Source organism: Colias philodice, chromosome 11 (genome assembly GCF_061535455.1).
Source record: "Colias philodice isolate Cphi_HAF_F1 chromosome 11, ilColPhil1 Martin Lab GWU primary, whole genome shotgun sequence".
NCBI lineage: Eukaryota > Metazoa > Arthropoda > Insecta > Lepidoptera > Pieridae > Colias > Colias philodice.
The window spans coordinates 9623322-9646718 of record NC_143096.1 but is presented as its reverse complement, the minus strand read 5'-3'; the positions used below and the strand labels follow the sequence as shown (position 1 = coordinate 9646718).

At 33.1% G+C, this 23397-nt stretch overlaps 2 protein-coding genes and 1 long non-coding RNA gene across 3 annotated transcripts; 2 read left to right on the top strand and 1 right to left on the bottom strand.

The window, feature by feature from the left end:
- Positions 1–4130: 4130 nt before the first annotated feature.
- On the top strand, positions 4131–5413 carry LOC149484814 (uncharacterized). Its single transcript, XR_016316241.1, has 3 exons — positions 4131–4466; positions 4596–4657; positions 4732–5413. It is a non-coding gene; the product is annotated as an uncharacterized LOC149484814 (long non-coding RNA).
- A 4001-nt stretch (positions 5414–9414) lies between these two features.
- Srp72 (signal recognition particle 72) lies at positions 9415–18600 on the top strand. The gene is made up of 13 exons (XM_089701099.1): positions 9415–9568; positions 9812–10046; positions 10124–10268; positions 10549–10739; positions 11438–11575; positions 13190–13322; positions 13674–13853; positions 14138–14299; positions 14555–14767; positions 15014–15111; positions 17440–17541; positions 17979–18083; positions 18446–18600. The coding sequence occupies exons 1-13, from the start codon at positions 9466–9468 to the stop codon at positions 18576–18578; spliced, it is 1938 nt and encodes a 645-aa protein (XP_089557225.1). The 5' UTR covers positions 9415–9465; the 3' UTR covers positions 18579–18600.
- A 1529-nt stretch (positions 18601–20129) lies between these two features.
- On the bottom strand, positions 20130–22449 carry LOC149484812 (putative rRNA-processing protein EBP2 homolog). Its single transcript, XM_089700405.1, has 5 exons — positions 22282–22449; positions 21989–22209; positions 21469–21627; positions 20860–21007; positions 20130–20532 (listed from the first exon to the last, which is right to left on the bottom strand). The coding sequence occupies exons 1-5, from the start codon at positions 22339–22341 to the stop codon at positions 20173–20175; spliced, it is 948 nt and encodes a 315-aa protein (XP_089556531.1). The 5' UTR covers positions 22342–22449; the 3' UTR covers positions 20130–20172.
- Positions 22450–23397: the final 948 nt, after the last annotated feature.

Below are 23397 nucleotides of genomic sequence, written 5' to 3'. Positions count from 1 at the left end.
AAACAAAACATTCTCCGCGGTCGCAAGAATATTTTTATCCCCAAAATACTGTCATGACAATAACCACAAAATACAAAAGCGGTTCTATTTATATCAATCGCGTATCGATATTAATTTTTCGGTTAACCCGTCAAAACCTCGCAGGGGATCTTAGAACATAATCAAATAGAGAGGGAAGCCAATTTTCCGTGCGAGCGCCGGCGCTGAGGAGCCCGAGGTCAAAACGTATACAGATAGTCACCAAATTAAGCCAAACTGTTTCGTCTACATGGACCGCAAATATTTTGTGTATCTTATTTTTAATTTAAATGTTATTTTTTTTATAATTAAGGCATGGTAACAGGTGGGCCTCCTGAATTAAAGTGATGCACGTCGCCCGTAGAGGTGTGTTAGAAATGCATAATATATGCCCTTTTTGAAATATTTCCTCGTCGACAATAAAATTATCTTCTTGATTTGCACGGAAGTTATGTGTCATACATTTTTTAATGCGGTTAACATACCTAATTGAGCAGGTTAAAACTGAAGATGATAAATTTTTCGCTGACATTTTGTGTAAGTACCTACTCAATATTCATTCATTCTATGCTACATATTCATTTTCGTTTTTTCTTATGACTATCTCACAATCTTCTATCATTTTAAATGTGAGCACATTGTAGAGTATCTTTCAATAGTCGCATCACATGTGGTAAACGGATTGTGACATCTAGTTAGAAGGAATCAAATCTTCAAGAGACCTATGTTGAAGCTGAGGCGTAATTGAAAAGTTAGTTCTACCGTTTTACACGTTTGTTATAATATTTATTTGATGAATATAGTGTTTCTTTCTGTTGTTACTTTATTTTATCAGGATTTAATATTATATGTTCAGTACTTTATAATGTACCTATTTGGTGTTACAAACAAAGATAGGTAGATAGAGTTTTATGTAATCTTTTTAAAGGCCTACGTGCCGTAATGTTCGGCAGGTAAAATAAGGGTAATAATTATCCTAGATAAATATCGAGATTAGTACAATCAGGTATAAAATAGGTATTTATTAAATTAGTATACACTGCGTACACAGGAAACATTCTTGGTAAAATGACAACTTAATGTAAAAATACACTTGAAAGGGAGTACCTATACCTATAACAATTTCAATAAAGCGGATAAAGTCATATCGGGCAAAATTCTCCCTCTAATGTTTCCGGAAATCCATATCAAAGGCGATTTTCTTCTCATAAATTGCAGGAAAAAATCTTTAAATGAAATATCAATTCCTTTAAAAATAAGCCATAATCATTGAATTTACATAAATCAGTTATATTTGAACAATTAAGGTCGTGTTTGACTTAGGTAAGGGTTTTTATTTTGTATCCTAAAATTATCTATAACTAACTACATAAGCGCATCGAAAATAACTTCTGAATTAAACTGATTACCTTAAAATCAAATTATCAGATACTACCATGATAGACGTGATCAAGGTACGAAAACCTCCGCTCATTTGGAACTAATAAATTGCAACTAGTGCTAATGCTGTTCAACGCACATTCATCTTTCTACACGCATGACGTCACAACTCACACGTCACTGTTTACGAAAGGGGATAATCCTCGACATATCCTCAGTGATCCGGTCAGTGCTACAGCAAATTGAAGCCACGTCACAGCTTAAAAGCCGCCAAATTGAAATCTCATGCGGAACTTTATTAGGCGATCGCTTTCCCACTTGGTATGACAATCTGTAGGCCGCCAATCTCGTGTCGAAGTTGCAGAGATTGTGATAGGATGGTGCAATTACAGTGCAAGTAGGTACAGTGAGGTCCGTGGACCATTAACGAAATCGCCACATCGGGGTTCCTAGCTCTGTGTGATCGATTCACTATTTGTTTCGATCTTTGGTTGGGTTTCGATGGATGAGTTTAATAACCATAAAATAAATACTCAAAGTAAAGAAACAGTTTTTCAATGCATAACCTACTAGTTTTTCCAAATGCATGCAGCCTTTGATAGCATGTTGTCCATGATTCAAAAAGGTTGATTTTTGTAACGAGTTCATGTTTAGTCTCACTTTCATATTTATTGCATAGTACAGTATTAAATTAAACAGAGAGAGAGCAGACTACTCAGTATTAAGCTTCAAGGCTTACTGACGGTGAAATTCTGATTGCCTTCAGCAAATATTGCTTACGATGTTCAAATTGGTTATGCTATAGCATGATATTGTGAATTTCATAAGACAGTTATAAGACGAGAATCTCGCAGTACCTACCGTACTTTAAAATTACAAACTGTACTTAGGTATACGATTTTACACGTATTAATTCCCAAAAAATATAGTTCGGGTGTAATAAAAAAATGAACAAGCAAACGCAATCAGGATAAAAGGTTCTACGTTACATCATATCGTATTCTATTACGACGTAACTGTTTTATATTTTATGTAAGAAAATATACATGGCCGAAATGTTTTACGGACATAAAGCTGGCAATACACATAAATAACTGATCTTGGGCTTAAAATTACTTTCAGGCAATTTGTCTGGAAAAAGTGTCCCGCGGATACAAATGGTTCAACCTTTTTTTGGGGTAACACATATTTCTAATCTACAAATTCGTCAATATTAAAAGAAAGTCTTGATTTTATTAACACTCAATAAAAATACACCAAAACAAATAATCATTCGTCTTCATCCGCTCACAAAGAATGTGCCTTCAATTAATATTTTCGGGACAACAAAATTGTAGATATAGAATATTACGAATAGACGATTTAAATGAAAATATGAATAGGTATACCAAAGAATATACAGTCGGCTTTGTTAAAAATGACATTTGAGATATTGTAGGTGATATTTTTTATAAAAAATAAGGTGAAACGACGATATTTCAATTGTTCATTGGACCGACAGAGTTTATAGGCAAGCGTCGGCCAGTGACGTCCTAATAGGGACACAAACATTACCCTTTTAAATTGAATTTCGTACAATTTATCAGCCATGCTCTGATAAAGTATGGCACATCGCAGCTACCTATAATTTTATCCGTAGGCATGTTTTATTCCGAGCTGAAATTAAAAATACGTCCGGCTGGTAGGTGTCCATTTAATTATTCATAAACCTTCGTATTTAGATAACATTTGTATATTGGGATGCGAATTAAACACATTGTGTTGGTAAATAAAAGAGAAACGCTTATATCAATACTAAAAAATAATAAATTAGATAGGTAATTGTACACACTTTACTTATATTTTGTCTTCACATGAGGAATGACTTCTAAAATAAAAACTGGAAAATAAAATATTGTCTTACTTTCGTATTAGGTGCATAATTATTTTCTTTTCCCTTGTGTATTGAAGCAAAATTGTGTAGTTTTATTTCTCAAAGCTACAAAGTATGAGGTAGAACTACGGCGTTCGTTCAAGAATTTTAAAATGTTCAATGTTCAAGGCGTGCGTTCAGAAACTCGTAGTCCAAGTTTGATGAGTTCGACACATGAGCGTCGTAAGCGTCGTCGTGTTCCGATATTATTTTCAACACAAAACTAAACTTGGCGTTTATATTTCAGTGTTCTGTGCTTCGACTTTGATAGATGTGGCTTTTGTTGGATTGAAAATGTGTAGTGATTATTTCTAGAACTAAATATTTGTAATTATTGTCCTTAAATATTTTAAATCTAAAATTTAAGGATTGAGAGTTATTATGTAAGTAATATTTCTTGCAAAAATTTAACTTTACTACGTTTTACATTTTTTGCAAAAACGAAAAAGACTCATTTTTTGCATAAACGAAAAAGACTTAACGTTATACATGTTTAGACATATACAATATTATAATACATTCAATTCGTAAACATATCATTAATTAAAATCACAAGTCCATAAATAATTTTCACCATATTAAGGTGATGAATTAATTTTTCTAACATTTACGGCCCTTTTTAAACCTTCGTAATTTTTATACTATTAAAGTTGTCGTGATGAAAATTCTTGACAAGAAAGTTCAATAGTAACACAATACGTCTACCGTTTTAGAAACATGATTCCATGATATTTTGTCGATAGAAAAAAAATACAAAGTTCTCATTGTTATTTTTTTTTAATCTCTGGCAACTTCAAAATAACAAACGTAAACTTACGACTTTTTGGATATTAACTATAAAATATACAACCTATACGTCTACCGTGTTAGAATTTTGAAATATGCGATGGTTTTGAAATAAACAAGAAATACTTGAAATTAGCGCCTGACCAGCCAATATAGCGAGAGCCGCCCTGTACCTTCCTACCCCGATCGCTGCACGAGTCATTCCCGCTACGGCCGTCACACGGGGAACTTGTGTCGCTTGCGCAATCGTAAAAAAGGGTGACAACACGATAAGACAAAATGAGACAAATGGGGACAATAAAGAAAATAAGAAGAAGAAACATAAAGGTTGAAGGAAAAAGAATGCTTACAATTGGAACAAATTAATGAAGTAAGTTGGTTTTATTTTAAATTTGATGATAATTGTATTATAGACGATGTTTGATATTATGTACCCCTGTTTTAAGTACATAATGAATGTGTAAGATTTTTTCATTTATAGCATAAATAATCTTTTCAGAAATCCGGAATCCAGAAGGAAAATAAACCCACTGATTGTTCACAATGTGAACCCACTCCTTCGTAAGTACCTTTATTCAGTCAAAAATGTATGTTATCAACGCTCTACTGGTTTTATCGCATGATTCCATTTTTAGCAAAAAGCAACAAAGTGCAAAGAAATAAAAAATCATGGTGAACTTAGTGGAAGTATGGTGGACGTAATATGGAATTATGGAACAGGAGCTCGTTGGAGTAGTATTATATTTTAAAAAAATACGAAAAAATTTCAAGAATTTCTTAGTAGGTGGTAGATAAGTATGTTGTATAAAGAATTTGATGTTGATATTTATTTCATTTATACTTACTACACCTGTGCGGGAAATTGCTTAGTACTAAAACCGGTTTATATTCATATTTACATAGTAATGTGAGTTTTCATTTCGAAAACTTTTGTGTAAGTATATTAAATTGAGTTCCTGGGTGATCTGGAAACACAATTGGGCCCGGAGGATGGCGCTGCAGTCACTCCTCCTAATCACATGAACCGATTTGGATGAATATTTGTGTGCACATTTCATTGTTGTGGGATGATTGGTTGATTCGTTTTCACATTAGCTAATATTATGTATTTTTGTTGTTAGAAAGTAAACTTAATTTAATGTTTATAATACATTATTATTGGTATAAATAAGCCAGTGTTCGTCTCACATTGCTGTACCTACCTGCCTACCTATCCTACCAGGGCCTAACTTTGTTCTGGCTATTTTATTTTGATTATTTGTAATGAATAATTACAATTATAATAGAGTGCAAAAAATAAATACATGCGTCAATATATTTTGTGTTTTTTTTAAACAATTTTTTTATTTAAAAAAATATCATTCCGACCGCGGCTTTGCCCGCGTGGAATTAGGTTATAACCTATACCACGATATATCGTGAATCCTGTTTTATCCCACAGAAGTGTTCAGTTCGGATAAAAAGTATCCTATGTGTAAATCCAGGCAATTAGCTATATTTTATCAAAATTGGTAATGTAGTCTTGACGTGATTAAGTAACAACTAACAAAAAAATATACAAATTAACATCCAAAGTTTCGCATCAGTTTTACTGTATTAGCGATATCTTCCACTCTTGACTTTGACTGAGAAGAATTAGGGTTTATAACTTCTTTCAGAAATAGTACCTTTCATTTCTGGGCATGATGTAATATCTACATCAGCATCAAATTCTATCTAAATCAATTCAGTAGTCCGCGTAATTAGGTACCATTTCATTTTTCAGAGTAACAATATTTTTTGTTATTTTAAAGATTATTTATAACCTGTATTATTTTGTAATAAAGTAAACATTACGAAATAATAATAATTAATAATTATTAATAATGTCTAAGTAGTTGTTAAAAAGAAGATAATTTTGTGTTTATAAGCAAGAAAATAAAACCAATAAATCAACAATTATATATATGTATAACAATATTATAACTGTATGACGACTCCATACATGTTTGTCCCGAGTCGGCCAGCGGCAGCGCGGCGAGTATGCAAGAATGACTTCGCGCACACCCGCGTTCGCGATAGCGAGCTATTAGACTCCGCCCGCCAAGCAGTGGATTTTTTTTTGTGTATCGTCTTAACAACAATAGATTTATTTTCGCTGGCAGAATGGCGGGGCTCGTTCCCGCCACGTCCGCCGGATGCGACGCCATGTTGACATGTCCGCGAGCGAGACGTGCTATTGGCAACACTTCGACGAATTGAGGCGGAAAATGAAAATAGTTTTGTCGAATTGAAGACGTCAAGGATCGAGCTAATCTGAACCAACTGCTGGAGATGTTAAGCAAATTCTTAGAATATACTAGTACTATATATTATTAGTTTCAAGAAGCAAATCGATACCAAGAAGGGCGTTCATATTGAACGGAAAACTTATTTTACCAAAATCACCATAATCACTATCGTCACCACCCACACTAACACCACCAAACGTGACCAAGTATATAATTATATATATTTTTTTAATTGAGTTCGCAATCAGTCGCAAGACTTTAATCAGATGAGGTGACACTGACTTATATAAAATAAAAAAATGTGTGCGTGTACTAGTGTACACACGTAAGAAGTGAAACTTCTTTATGACCTTATTATTCAAAAAATAATTTACTATAAATGCATCTACAGAAATACGTCAATCACGCGTGAAAGGGATAAAAACAAGATGGCGCGTAACGAAAAAATGTTACACTAATTTTTTTCCAACCCCGATAAAGAAGTTTCACTTCAATAAAATGACCAAGTATATGATTTATAGCGTAAGACGGATGGATATCAAACATGCTCAAATTGCTCAACGTTAATAATCAAGTTTTCACTTCTGCCGGCACTCCCGGAGTGCAACCCGTCTTTTTTTTAATTTTAAACGATACGGTATTAGAACCCTAGCTTCTATAGTCTTACTTTAGCGACCGACAGCATTATTGGCTAAACTACGCATTATCCCATCTCAGCAGTCGAATTTCATCAAGTTATCTGATTATTTTATGCCTACACTGTCTTTATTACGCAGAAACCTCGATTTCTTTACGTATAATAAAGGTTATTCCCGTTTTCACATTAGCGAGCTACATATTATGTGATTCACAAATATAATTTACCTAATAATTTATGTAAGAAAAAAAATATCACTAGTCTACAATGCCTGCAAGACAAAATTCTACCCATTCTCCCCAATGAAGTTGACGCACTTGGTTCAAAAAAATTAAGTAATTTCTGTCTAGGATCAGTGAATGAGCACTAAATAAAACAAATCGTATCCTCGTAGCTTCGTATCATCCTAAAGCATTATCTTATTATTTGTTTGACAGTGTGATAAATAAATTATATAAGGGAAATATTTTAACAGTTACCGCGAAAGAGCACTTGCTACAGGCATATACCAAACTGACATGGTAATAGTGCGATGTTCGCTACGGACGGATAGTTCACGATAAAGTAAATAATTCAAGGTAAAATTATCCTTGAATTATCCTATTGATAAAATGTGAAGCTGATCTTCAGTTTAAGTCTGGTACGAATAACGTTAAAGATTATTAAACAGAAATTGATTTACTTAGTTCATCATCAAGAGCTTAATGAAATAGGCTATTAATGAAACGTCTGATTTAACCAGTTGATTAAGACATGCATATTGGTACAAGCGAAATAAAGAAAATCTCAGCTCGGTGGCCGAGTCATCAGGCTTCGCTTCGCCCCGGTAAGGCAGAAGACGCAGGTTCGATTCCCGCGTAGTGATCAAATTTTTTTTTATTCTTTAAAAATAAAGCAATGAAGTGCTATATGTATAAACTTAAGATATCAAAATTACATATTTATTTAAAAGTTTTTTAAGAGTACTTTAAAGTATAGTAGAGCCATTTTAATGCTAGCTCTTCACTCTCGTCGAGGCTAGGCGAGGGAACGCGAGCACGAGAGTGTAGTCGGAGCCCTCGCGTCACATCGCCGTGCCTCGTCTCGCCTCGTCTGGTCTCCGCCTGGAGTCGGTTTTTTGGGCGCGAGTCAAAGGACGCGAGGCGCGAGAGCAGACGAGGCGAGATGCGGCGTCCACATTCTCGCGTTCAGTCAATCAGTATGCCACAAGACTTTTCGTTATCAATCAATATTTTCGTTATCCACCATCGCCTTCTTCTCCAATGCTAACTAACTTTATAAAGTGTGATATACTTTAAAAAAATACTTTTATTGTAGTGATTAATTTTAATAAATTTTAATATAATTGTAATTGAATAAAATTTGCAATTTTAATAATAATTATTTGAATTCTGTATATAATTAATTACTCATTAAATTTTTATTACATATATCATATTTTTTATAATTTGACGAATATAATTGTAATTTTAAATTTGTAATTGTAATACTTTTTTGGTTTACCTATATAATTAATTTTATTAAATTTCTTTAATTTTTTTTAAACTAATATTTAAATTAATAAATTGACGAATTGTAATCGTAATTAACATTTTGAACGCTGTAATTTCCTATAATTAGATGTGCAGAAGATCATGTACTTGGATTAGATGTAACGAATGGAATCTGTATCCTCTGTCGGAAATTCTAAAATAAATAAATAAATAAATAAAATTAATATACGCAAAGACGCATAGAGTTGCGGCTATTGTCACTTCAAGCACGTCCATTATGCTCGCGACACAGAGAGAACTGAACAAAGGCGAGAGTGAAGATGGATACAACCTCGTGTTGTCTCGCCTTGCTTAACCTCGCTAAACCTCGCCTCGCCTAACCTCGACGAGAGTGAAGAGCTAGCGTTAAAGGCAACATTTGACATTTCAACAAAATTCAACAACGTAACCTAGTAACCACGACATAGAATAACATGATATTTCGTTTTGTTAGAACTGCACATTTGTTTAACTTTTTTCAATTACGATTACATAGTTATAATAATAATGACCGATACAAGTTATTTTATGATTTGATTTTACTGATAAACCATTCTAAACATAATAAACAATTTCTGATTTAAAGAACTGACGTCGCTACAATTTTGTATCAATAAACCTTTCTTCTTTTTAAATACCAGAGACTAAAAATCGAAATCTGACATCTAGAATCGAATGCATTGATTAGTGATTGATTACTTGGGAATAAAAATTATCATAAATTATTGACATGTGTTTCAAGTTCGATTGACAAATGTTTCAAGTCCGTATCGATTAATTCACTTTTACGTTACCACCCTATGAAGATAATATTAAATTGGCTCTACTATAAAAACAAATAATTTCTAAACGATTATAAGCTGACGACTGACACCACACTGACACATTAAATTTTGACGTTTGAGTTCCAGCTGCCAGGTTGTCAGTAAAATGTCAGCCAACAAGGAAACTAACCTTGTCCAAGCTTATGTTGAATTAAATAAATTTTGTCAAAGCAGTGACTATGAAAGAGCCTTAAAAGCTGCTAATAAAAGTAAGAATGTCTATAATTTTATATAAATTTAAGGATATTCCAATCCAAATGACTAAATATTTGATGCACCCAAGGCACCACTTTCTTCAACCCTATAGTGCCTATTTATTAATAGTTAAAGAACAGTTTTAATTGATTGCGGGGTTACATAATTCCAGCCCTTTATAATAAGTGATAACTATAGTATTAAGTAATACTTTTTCACTAAAAAATACAGCGTAACTTAGTACGGGCAAATTTCAGTTCTACAGATAGCACCAACAGAACAGAAGGCTTTCCACTGCAAAATAATATGCTTCATCCAACTACACAACTTTAAAGATGCTGTGTCAGCTCTAAGCAATCCTAAAAATGCGTCATTGGCGAGCGATTTACATTTTGAGAAGGCATATGCTCAATATAGACTTAACTGTTCTAAAGAAGCCTTACAGACTGTTGATAGTGCTCCAGAGCTAACACCAGCTTTGAAAGAATTGAGGTATTATTTTAAATTTCATATATTTAACATTGTTCATAACAAAAGACCCACATATTAAACTTATTGTATGTCTGTAGGGCTCAAATATTGTATCGCCTAGAGCAATATCAAGATTGCTACAACCTCTACCGTGATATTGTGAAGAACACCACTGATGATTATGAAGATGAAAGGAAAGCTAACATGTCTGCGGTGGTCGCAAACTTGGGGGCAATTAACCCAGTAAGATTTATATATATTTTCTTAATTATTTAATTTATTGAAATGGTTGAACCTGCAAAATTTTAAGATATAATAATTATATGCTAGGAGTACTGATGTATACCAATCAAATAACTAATATGCTATTATAAAAAATTTGTCAGTACTATTTTTAAGTTTATAGTTTTTCCTTTTATTTGCAAGTCTTCAAATATGTGCATAAACAAAATTGAGAGTCACGAAAAATTGAATTGAATATTAAAGTAAACATACAAATTTTTACACTCAGTTTTTTTTACAGAATGCTGACCTACCACAATTTGAAGAGACAACATATGAACTGTCATACAACGCAGGCACGACACTCGCTATGCGTGGAAAGTATTCTGAAGCCCTACCCGTATTGAAGAGAGCGGAACAATCTTGCTCTGAAAGTGTGATAGATGATGGTGGTACTGAGGAGGAGGCCAAGGAAGAAGCTGCTATTATTAGGTATAACGCGAATCATGCAAAAAGAACGCTGGATGAAAGTGATGGGGTGTGTTTTGGCATGTATCGAGTTTAGCACGAAAGTTATTTGCTGCTTATTTTATTTTTGAAGTAAGCTCTCGAGTCGTGGCTTCGCAACTACATATTTGTTATTCTTATACCTCATAATACCAAATAGACCAATAAATCGCCAATGCGCAGCTTAACCGTCAGCGTTCTTTTTACATGACGCGACCTATATACTACTTGATAAAAACTTTACTCCTATAAGAGCAGATTTTTCAATCCATAGTTAAAACTTATCCGCCCAATAAAGTATTACACGATAATATTAAAATGTCGCCCATAAACTGTCAAAGACGGGCAAAGAATACATTTTTGAAATGGTAGTTTAATACGTTATTCGACGAATAAGTATTAACCAAGGATTGAAAAATCAGCCCTTAGTTAAATATTGTACTTAGTCTGCCCTTTTCTACCACATTTAAATCTGTATTTGCATCTCGCTTGTAATCGCTGGAATTTAAGTTGATAATTAGTTTTTTGTTGTTTAAGCACATGAGAGTTAATATTTTTAACTACCAATAAGGATCAAGATGACTTTAAAATACAGCAAATTATAAATAAAATTACTAACTTAATTCAAAGTTTATTCAATTTTTAAATATATCATAATAGGGAAAAAATATTTATGTTTTTAGAGTGCAACAAGCATACTGCCTGCAACAGGTTGGCAAGGAGAAGGAAGCAGCCAATCTATATCATAATGTTTTGAAGAACAAGCCAAGTGACCAGGCTCTGGTTGCTATAGCCAGCAACAATTTAGTTGTTATCAATAGGTACATACATTATTTACAGATTTTTTTATCAGAATAGAATATTTGATTGAATTAGATTATAATTTTTATTGAGAATCCATGACTGTAAGTTAAAGTTTAATAATTGACACTTAAATTAAAAAATTTCGAAACAAAATTCGATTACCAATAAGAAATCACTTTCACTACCATATCATACCTTAGAAACTCATAACATAATATCATAGAAAAATGTATAATGTTTAGGTATCTTAACAATATAAATTTTTCCAAAATAGTTAAATAGTACATTAATTTATACAGGGTGGAAGGTTAAGATGGGGCATGAAGGGCAGGTACCTTAACCGTTGTAGCTACATGAAAACGTTCTTAGGAGACTATCCTTAAATTCTTGAGAAATTTTAATCTACATTCACAGATTTTTGAAAAAATGTACGGTCAGCAAGGAAATCGGCAGTTTTCAAAAAAAAATTTTTTGATGCCATGCGATCCAGTTTCTCATGGGGATCAAAACACTCTAAAAGACCAACTGAGGTATGAGTACTAGAAAAGTCAGAAATCGCGAAAAACTATTTTCATTCATGAACAAGTAAAAAGACAAAGGCACAGCAACATAACATGCCAGCGACGCGGGGGCGTGAGCGGGCGGTGGCTGGCAGCTCGTGCACGAGATGAAAAATTATTTAAATTTGAATATCGAACGAACACGTCACATTTTTATGGCTTATGTAAACAATAACACATAGAAAACAAAAGTGACCAGAAGTCACTCTGTCTTCACTAAAAATGTCCTTAAATAATTTAGAACGTTTAGATCTGTTAGAGGCTTACTTTTTAAATAATAAAAACCCAACAGTTGCATTGGAAATTGGAATGGTACAGGAATAAATACCCAATGCGACATGTACCGACGCGAAAGGTAATTGCGAATCTTGTAAAAAATCTAGCAGAAAGTGGCTCATTTAAGAAAAGCTTGACACGTCCGCGTCGTTCACGCGTATTGAATGAGAATACGGTGATAGCAATTTTGGCACTAATTGTGGAAGCATATCCCGAAATTTCTTCAAAACAAGTTGCCGTTGAAGTTGGTTGTTCGCACTGGATAGTTTTAAAAACATGGAAGAAATACGGCTACAAATGCTACCGCCATGGGCGATTAGTCCAAGCATTGCAATCTGGGGACTATGCACGCTGAGTTGCATTTTGCAGATGGTTACGGGGCAAATTTAGTAGAGATAATGATTTTATGAGTTTTCTATTAGCGCATCTTTTGTTGAATCACTTATTTTCTTAGTGAATGTGTGGAAATAGTTTTTCGCGATTTCTGACTTTTCTAGTACTCATACCTCAGTTGGTCTTTTAGAGTGTTTTGATCCCCACGAGAAACTGGATCGATTGGCATCAAAAAAATTTTTTTTGAAAACTGCCGATTTCCTTGCTGACCGTACATTTTTTCAAAAATCTGTGAATGCAGATTAAAATTTCTCAAGAATTTAAAGATAGTCTCCTAAGATCGTTTTCATGTAGCTACAACGGTTAAGGTACCTGCCCTTCATGCCCCATCTTAACCTTCCACCCTGTATACTAAACGAGATTAAACAGAAAGTCCTTATTAAAAAAATATATACTTTTCAGGGACACAAATGTGTTTGATTCACGCAAACGTATGAAGGCGGCCACTCAAGACGGCTTGGAACATAAACTCAACTCGAGACAGAGAGCTAGCATTGTTTACAACCAGGCTATACTTGCTATATTCTCTAATCAGGTATTCGAAATTGTTTATCATGTTTTATCAAATAATATAACTTTTCGATTATAGTTGTAGAGCCATATGGAATTGGTAGATGAAAAATTTATAATTATACTTTTTAAAACTATGCTTATTTTTGAGGAAATTTGTATTATGTATCGAAAAGCCTCTAAATGAATGGTCAATTACTATTTCCACTGTTCTTTCCACTTACAATTTTACAAATATTAGCATATTATTTACAAGGGAAATTTTAAAAGAATGTGACATCGTCAAAATCTAGCAAAATACGCAATACAACCAACACGTTACACTATCAATCAATTTTTATTATTTTTATTGTAAATAAAAATAAATAAATTCCAGCCGGACTTCTGCAAGCAATGCTGCGTGAAACTGAACCGTGAGTTCAACGCGGACAAACGTGCTGTCCTTGTCGAAGCCTCCTCGTTGGTGAAGGACGGCAAGAGCGCTCAAGCTGTGAACCTATTGCTTAAAGTTGGTGGTACACTGACTTTGGCCGCTGCTCAAGTTTTGTTGGCGCAGGTAAATGGACTTTATTTGTACAGGCCATAAAGACTAGTTTTGAGTATCTTTGAAATGATTATATCAACTTTAATTGACGAACAAAAATTTTATAAATTAATGAAATAAAATTATTTTTTGTTATATATAAGCAGTTCCATCTTTGATACAAATACACTTTTGAATAAGTATTGATTAGAAGTAAATCTTGCAAAATTTTAAACCCACTGACAAATTCAGTGAAGCTCTATTTCGAAAACCTAGACATTTTATTTTTATGTGACATTTCGACATTATTTTTTCAGGGCGATCGCAAAGCAGCAGTGAAACTTCTAGAAGAAAGCGAATTCAAGTACCGTCCAGCTGTCATAGGAGTACTCTGTACTTTACTCACTGCGGACAATGAGTATGAGAAAGCGTCCAAACTATTCACAGAAGTGTATGAACATTATAAGAATGATGAGGAGGTAAACTTTTTTTGTCATATTATCTGGAGATTGAAAGAAGTTGAATATTAGCCATAAAAAGCCATAATTTGTGTACATATTTTCTATATCCTTTTTCTAATTTTTTCCCCAAATCTGTCATAGGAGTATTTGAATAAAATTATACTGGCAATATTATATCTACATTCTTTCGTGGGGCGCACTCTATAGTCTGTAGACTTCTCTAATCGATTTGAGAAAATTCCATTCCAAATTTTAAATTTTCAAACGTTCTAGAAGCTCAAGTCGCTCCGTGCGGTGTGGCGCGCGGCGGGCGAGGCGCACAGTCGCGCGGGGGACACCGCGGCGGCCGCACGTGCGCACGCGGCGCTCGTGCACGCGGCGCCGGGTGATAAGCGCACGCTAGCGAGACTCGTGAAGGCAATGCTGCATGAACCGGAGGAGGCGAAGAAGCTTGCTACAAAACTGCCCCCTATTAACCAGCTAGAGGTATGTATTTATGAGATTTTATGAATTTATTAAAATGGGATGATTTTGGAAATTTGACTGTCCGACTCTAATTTGTGTTTCACCTCACATACAAAACTTTCATTGAACATAGGAAATCAACGGTTTTATAATAAGCGCTAATACAAAATTCAGGAAGGAGACAACCTACAACTTTAGAGCAAATTTATGAGAATATACAAACATATTTCCTAAGTAATGGTCACCTATAATATGTTTTATTTACAGGGTAAAATCGATATAGACGCATTGGAATCGTCCAAATGGATGATGGGTGCTAAGGTGGTTAAGAAAACCGTGCAGAGCAAACAGGAGCAATCGCCTGGGTATTTTTTTTTATTATTATTTTCTAGTTGCGTATATAGTGGTGGTCATATAATTAAGAACGATCTGAAGTACTAGAAATTTTTATTTAAATAATGTCATACACAGAGATGTTCACCTTCTGAGAAGCAACTAGTTATGTCATAAAATAGCCACATTAATAGAGCAACTAAGTTTAATAATAAATAATAAAATCGCCAACAATATTTTTTCAAAAATAATTTATTTTACCAAAGCAACACATTCAAATAATAGTGAAGCTGGACAAATAATTAAGAACGATTAATTTATCTGCTCGGGAATTGTTTTGTATGACACTTTCATTTAAAAAAATTACAATAATACCACAGAATACATAATAGTAGCTAAACACTACAGAACGGACACTCTCCGCCTCCCGCCAAAATTAAACTTACCTCACCCCCGCGCGATCAGACATAAAATGGGCCATATTTTTCTGCAAGGACGATACGCAACGAAGATTGACAACATTAATCAAATTGACTTAAAGTAATTTTATTATTTTGGATTTGTGATTATCGTTTTTCGTAGAAAATGGTTAGATATTGTGCTGTTTACGGATGTATTTCATCAGAAAAACGCGAATTTTTTTTACGCTAGTCACAAATGTGCCAACCATAAAGCGTTAACACACACATTTGCAGTCTCCTCAGTGTGACTGTCAAAACGATCATTTTGTATGGAGTGTCCGGGGTGTGATAATACGTTGCGAGAAAAATTTGTAGAGCAAGTTAATACATTTTTAACTAAAATTAATATTTAATAGCATGTCCACGGCTTTTAATTACTGCTTTACACCGGCGAGGCATTGACTCTATTAATTTTTGACATTTTGCTAGAGAAATAGAGTTTCATTCTTATAAGAAAACGTCGTACAGCTCCCTTAAATTTCGACATTGTGTATTTGAAACCTTTTTCTTTACTTCGAACCACAGATTCTCTATTGGGTTTAGGTCAGGGCTGTTAGCTGGCTAGTCCAAAACAGAAAACTGCGCTGTTAGAAATTCCTTTACAGTGTGTGCAGTGTGCTTTGGATCATTGTCATGCTGGGATGTCCAAATAACCGGTAGAACTTCTTCAGCATAAGGTAACATTGTTTCTTCCAGTATATGTTTGTATTGGAATTGATTCATGTTACCTTCTATTAACTTTACAGGTCCAACACCATGTCCAGAAAAGCACCCCCAAATTTTCACATTTCCACCACCGTGCCTGTCGAATTCTGTATTCGGAGGACGTAAAACATATCGTTTTCCATCGGAAAATACTCTGTTTATTTTCGTTTAGTCAGAGAAAAGTACATTTTTCCACTGTTGCACAGTCCAGTTTTCATATGTTTTAGCAAATCTAAGCCGAGCTTGCCTGTGGCAAAGTTTCAACATGGGTACTTTTCTTGCTATCCGACCGTGCAATTTTTCTTCTTCCGAACGTCTTCGAATAGTGCGTGCTGAGATTGCTGAAGGGTTATTTTCGCCGAAATATTCTTTTCTCAGCCCATTAGACCCTTTAAAAGGATTTTGTTTCACCATACGGACGATGTTTCGGTCACTTGAGGAGTTGTTTTTCTCTGTCTTGGCATACGTGGGACATCCGAAGTTGTTTGATACGTATCAAAATGCCTTAAGGTGTGTAAAACCATAGTTTGAACATTGCAGATGCACTTTTTATAAGACCAATTCTTCCCGCGAAGTTTCATTATAACTTTCCTAGTAGATTTATCACAACTTTTATTTATTTCCATTTTTTTTATGAGAAGTTATCACTTTTAATCTTTTTCAACACTTAATGGCGCCAAAATTATACAAACAACCACAACACACAACACACAACAAATCGAGTCGAGTGTTCTCTATTGAAATTTGAATAAAAGTATAAACTATTTAGCGTTCTTAATTACGTGACCAGCTAGTAAATAGGAATACTATGTTTAGAAGTAGTGTAAAAAGTTTGTCTATTAATTTTTAGGCTAATCACGTGTATTAATAAATACAGTGATTTGTTGGAAAAGTATTTCTATATCGAGAAAAATAAAAATAATTACATGAAATTAGTTATGCATCTTAGTCTGAAAAAATCTTCCCTTTGTATCAGCGTTCTTAATTATATGACCACCACTGTATTTGATATAGATATTTATTTATTTTTTTCTTGAAAAATAGGTACATTGAGACCTCCAACAGTTTTATAATATTCCCAAAACAATTTTCACTATCTCATAAAATTCTATTAAATAAATACTTTTTAATGTTTTGTTTTACTTCGTTCATATTTTCGAGTACTTATATTGATTTCAATAAATAATTATCCAGAACGCCTGGTTCCGAACTCGGGCAAAAGAAGAAAACTAAAAGGAAGCGCAAGACAAAGCTGCCGCCCACCGCCGATATCTCTAAAGGTCCGGATCCAGAAAGGTAATATATTACTAACTAGCTTTCCGCCCGCGGCTTCGCCCGCTTTGTCTAAAACATAATAAATTATATAAGTACCTACTAAAACCTTCCTCTTGAATCATTCCATCTATTAAAAAAATAGCATCAAAATCCGTTGCGTAGTTTTAAAGATTTTAGATACATAGGGACATAGGGACAGAGAAAGCGACTTTGTTTTATACTATGTAGTGATTACACTGTCATAAAAATGTGAATAGTGCTAAAAGCACTAATCGTAAAATAATAATTTATGTCTTAATTTGCAAGAGGTATTTGTTTCCATTTTCTTTTTTCTAGTTAAAAGCTATTGTTATCTGTGGTATAAGGATTATATCTGTCTCCATAAATTTTCCAATTCAATTTATTACTCACTATAAATTGTCCAAATTGATCATAAATAAAACTATTTTCAATTAAAGATGGCTGCCGAAATACGAGCGCACTGCATACCGCAAGCGTCGCGGTATCCGTCGTGACGTCATCAAGGGCAGCCAGGGGATGACAACCGCTGCCGTTGATCAATAGTGAGTATACAATATAATTTATTAAAAGGTATTTTGAGATATATTAACGTGGAAAAAGTGGCCTTTCCTAGTAATGGTTTCATAAAAAAATAGAACTAGTACCTACTTAATTGGTAAAAACTAATTGTTCCCCTAAAACATTTGAACAAAAGTGTTTATTTAACATTTAGTTTTATTGCATTCAAATTCTATAAAAATGTTAAATACATAAAAAAATAGAAAAAAAAAACGCTGGATTTGAGCACATAAAAACCGCTGAATTCCTTCTATTCCTAAAAGAAAATCACAGAAATTTACACTAATTTTCATTTATATTGTAAATATTTTTTGCTCCAATTTAAAAAATATATTTTATTTTAAAGCGACATGAGTAAGCAAACGCCAAGCGCGGCCGCTACTACAGCCAAGAGTCCTCGCATAGAACCAAAGTCGAGTGACAGCGCGTGGCAAAGGAAACAACAGCAGAAGAAAAAGGGCAAAGGCCGAAAATGGTAGAAATAAATGATTTTCATGGCAACATTTGTTTTATTTTTAAACCCAAACAAGGAAAAGTTATCGGCCCTGTGTGTTCAAATCAAAGGCGTTACTATTAACTAGACTGTGCACCAAAAACATATGTTTTATAATTTATTAAAATATGATCTAAAACTATATTCTTAAGGTTGCTTTTACCTTATAAGCGGAAGCTAACCAAAAACGGTCCGAGCGAGAGGTCCGAACTCATTACTCAACCAATCATTGACGTTTCACGTTTATGTAGAAATGGTAGTTGGGGTGACCATGAATTTTGACTTTGCACCATATCACACTTACAGTACAATATACGTACACTATGGTTTAGTTAATTTTATCATTCATTAAATTAGGTAGCCTATCATCAATATAATATGTACATTCATTTACCCGCTCGCTTTTCAAGAAATTTGTCCCTTATTTTTTTAAGCGATGGTCACCTATTTAAAAAGAGAAATTTTAACGAAAAACGCTCTCACTCGGACCGGTTTTTTGCGCCTTGGTGCACAGTCAGTAGTAAAACGTCTTTGGTTCAAATGTATTCCTTGCAAAGTATTTATTTGGTTTAGCTATAAGCTTCGATTAGTGATTACAATAGTAGAAATAACCATATTTTTAATAAAACATGATGAATGATAAGTCGTGTAACTTGCTCGCAATGCGTACTTCTAACACGCATTACAACACTATACACAATACACAATGAAACTTCCGATCTAAATATATAAAAAAACTAGCGGTCCGCCCCGGCTTCGTCCGTGGTACATATTTCGCAATAAAAGGTAGCCTATGTTCTTTCTCAGGGTCTAAAGATTATCTGTGCCAAATTTCATCAAAATCGGTCCAGTAGTTTATGCGTGAAAACCATACATACATACATACAAACCTTTCCTCTTTATAATATTAGTATAGATATCTAAGTGTACTTTATAAATGTTCATACTTGCTATACATAATATGTTAATCTTTAATTCGCAGAGCATAATGAGGGTTTTTTCAAATTTAGTACATGTTGGGGAAATAATAATATGTAAAATTAGTTGGGTAGGTTTTCGTTTTTCAATCTAATATTTAAAATACTCGTTTCACAAAGTTAGTTACCATACTCCTCGACTGACTCATGAAATTTTGTGTGCACAATATGTAGATATAAGAATCAGCCATATATTTTTCATACCCCTAAGTGATAAAAGTAAGGCAGAAACTTGTAGGTAAAAAAAAAACACAAATTTATCATCTAATTGTTTTTTTATTGATGCCTACTCAGTTTTATAGTAGAATGACTACATTCATACAAGATTCAAAGTATTTGTGATATATTAGAATATAACTAGTCACTTACTACATAGTTACTAGTCATCTTGATCTATGGAATATTAGGAAAAATTGACACAAATTCTACTATACTGGGTCGAGGATCATTTAGAATATAAAAAAAAATTCGCAGAAATACACATTTGTATTTATTATAGGATTATACTCGCATTTATATGTGGAACATTCTTAATAGCTACTTTTTAATAAAATCACAAATATGAGTGAAATACATTTATTTTACCACTTAAACTTAAAATCATCATCTTTTACCACCTTTCCTCTTAGATTTACCAGGCCTCTGGTTCTTTTTCTTATTATTAGGTTTGAAGGACTTTGACTTGTAATCAAAAGGCTTTTTCTTAGCAGAGCTATTAAAACCTTCCATTTGATTTGAAGATTCTCTGGTATTCAATTTCGAGCCTTTCTTTTTCCCGCCAAAACCAAATTTCTTATCTTTCATTGCGCGCCTTTTGTTTACTCTCTTGCCTTCGTTTTGTTTATTACCTTTTCCTTTGTTATCATCCAAAAATCCTAAATCACTTGATTTACCTTTCCTAACTCGTTTTAACTGTTCTAACATTTGCCTTTTGTCAGCAGCTTGTTTCAATTTTGTATCAATCTGAAAAAAAAAATAGTAAAATATAAGATTAGTATGAGTCTGTGACTGTGATGCCTATTTTGTTAAACAACAGCTTCAACTTGTGATATTTCAAAAGCAATGAAAAAGGAATTTTCACTTAAAGTTGATAGCATTATTATCGTGTGGTATGAGTACAAATTAGTTTTACACATCAATATAAGTATGAAAACTATTATGAATGAAAAAGTAACTCTATTTGTCCGTCTATCATGTGCAAACATGCTTGTAGAAACATAGAGATGAAATACTTATTCAATTTATAGAAAACTTCATAATAAAATAAGGAATATAACACAATATCATTACCTGTACTCGCTTAGCAATCTTCTTTTGATCCCTCAACTGTCTGACTTTCTCCACTCTTGCTTGAGCAGCTTGCTTCGCCATTAAATTCTTTCTAACTTTCTGCATGTGCTCATCTGTTTTGGCCATCTCAGCGAAGAAATCATCTGGTCTATAATGTTTTTATTTGAAATTAGTAGTATAATGAATATTTTCAAAAAATAAAGAAGCAAGATGAAATGGGAAATAAATTTTGAATATAATATTATAAACTACAAAAAGAACCAGAAAAAACACTAAGATATGTAGGATACATAGTTGAATAGAAAGATGTATGTAATGAAATATCAATAACCATATTATATAAGTAATTTTTATAAATTATTTATAAAAATTATAGTATACACATAACATTCACAATAAGATTAGCACTCAGAAAGGCAAACAAAGTTATGGTAATATCACTTAAAACTTATAAATATTGATTGCAGTTGATATAAAAAATATATCAGTTTTACAAGAAAATGATATATCTGCCCCTATTTCTCCCTTCTCCCTCTATAATATTGTATATTTTATATATTATAAAACATGATATCTATATATTTATAGTTCTACAGTGAATATAAATACCTTTTAGTTGGAATATTGAGCTCCTTCAAGCGTTTGATCCCATCAACAACAGCTGCCTGTGCCTGCCGATGGATTAGATTCTCTCTTTTAAACTCATTCAACACTGGGTCTTGTGCGGGATCATATACCTGCTTTCCTTTACTATTTTCTTGTACATTCCTAAAAAATAAATTAAAAATCTTTTACCATTAATTTTGATTGAGTTTAATATAATTTAGGTCACAGGATTCAATACATAACTTGGAAAACACATTTTAAAAGTTCACAGATTTAAAACCACAAGTTGAAAAGGTTAATCTTATAATCATATAATGAATACATGAAAAACTCTATAAAGAAAATATAAGACACGTGCTGTGCCATGCAGTTTCACAAGCATAATATAAAGCCTTGGGTTATTCTGGTACTACATCACCGCAAAGATGTATCATCAAAATCCGTTCAGTGGTTATAGATAGCATTACAGAGTAACAAACATACATTCTTAAAAAAATGTGTGATTATAAAAACAATAATTTACTTTCTACGTTGTGCAGTTTGTTGTAATTGCAAGGCCACATCTGGTGCCAAAGGAGCAACTGCAGTCACCAAGTCTAAAGTTTCAACCCATGGTAATTTTAGTTCAAATTCTTTTAATTTCGCTTTTAAATCTGCTACATTGTTCACATAGCGTTTTTCAATTTTCTCTATTTCTTCATTTAGCCCAGGTTTAAGCAGTCCTTTTGCAAAAGCTTCTTGCAACTGAAAAAAAATAATTGAAATTTAACACAAAGTTTATAATATAACCATAATATCTTTCAACCAGATAATTACCTCTTCATCAGAATCTACATCACTTTCACTGTCATTTAATACAAAATCACTCGTCGTCATTTTAGGTGTTTAATGAAATTGTGAGGAAATTATAAAACCGCATAACCTAGCAAACAATATTCAAAAAATTTCAGGCGTTGAGCGCACGTTGTGTTATGAACCTGTCAAACTCAACTGACAATTGACATTGCCAAGTTTTTTTTTTAATAATATGGATGACATTGCATGGACATTGCCAAGGAGCAAAGAGAATTAAAAGTAGGATAACTTAATTTTATAAAAGACAGCTTATGTTAATGTTTGTTGTTTTTAAAAAATAACTAAGTTTGAAAGTAAAATTACTTTAATATGAAATAACATATTAATATGTATTAAAAAGATGTCGAAGCGTGTGGATAAGAACAAAAAATAATATAATTATTCACTTCTATGCAACATAGTACATGCTCAAAAAGTTTGGTGCAATTGTGGGTGCAATCATGGAAGAAATAAAAATTAAAATCTACTATTATAAAACATTTATCCATACAGTATATTATTGATGTAGGTTAGTACGAAAATTGTATGTATAAATAAATACGCTTTACTATTTCAAACAGACGCTAAGTAGACACATGCCGGTCAGTCACATTCGCAAATTCCACAGGCATTCGGCCATTCGCACGAATACGCAAACCCACAAGTGCAGGCATACCGCATATTTTTTTTCTCCATAAGTGCCTTGAGCGCAAACATTATTTTGTACAATAAACTGTAAATGTTTATACGCATATGAGTTAGCTGACTTGGGATGTTCTAGGAAAAATTATACAATCAATGTACATTTTTTCATGACTTTAAATTAATATTTAATAGTACTCACCACTCAAATATAATATCAATAATATACACCACTTGAAAGTCTTTAATTTCAACATGGAAATTTCCAAAGATATAATATGTAATATTTTATCTCGGAAATATTATGCTTATAGAGAAAACACAGATCTACTAGAGAAAATATATATTTTAAATACATTTTCACAAAATTTTTGTCTATTAATATCTGTGATTAATATAATAAATAACTTCTTTTAATGAAAAGTTGCCCAACACCAAGAGATAATGAAAATTTTG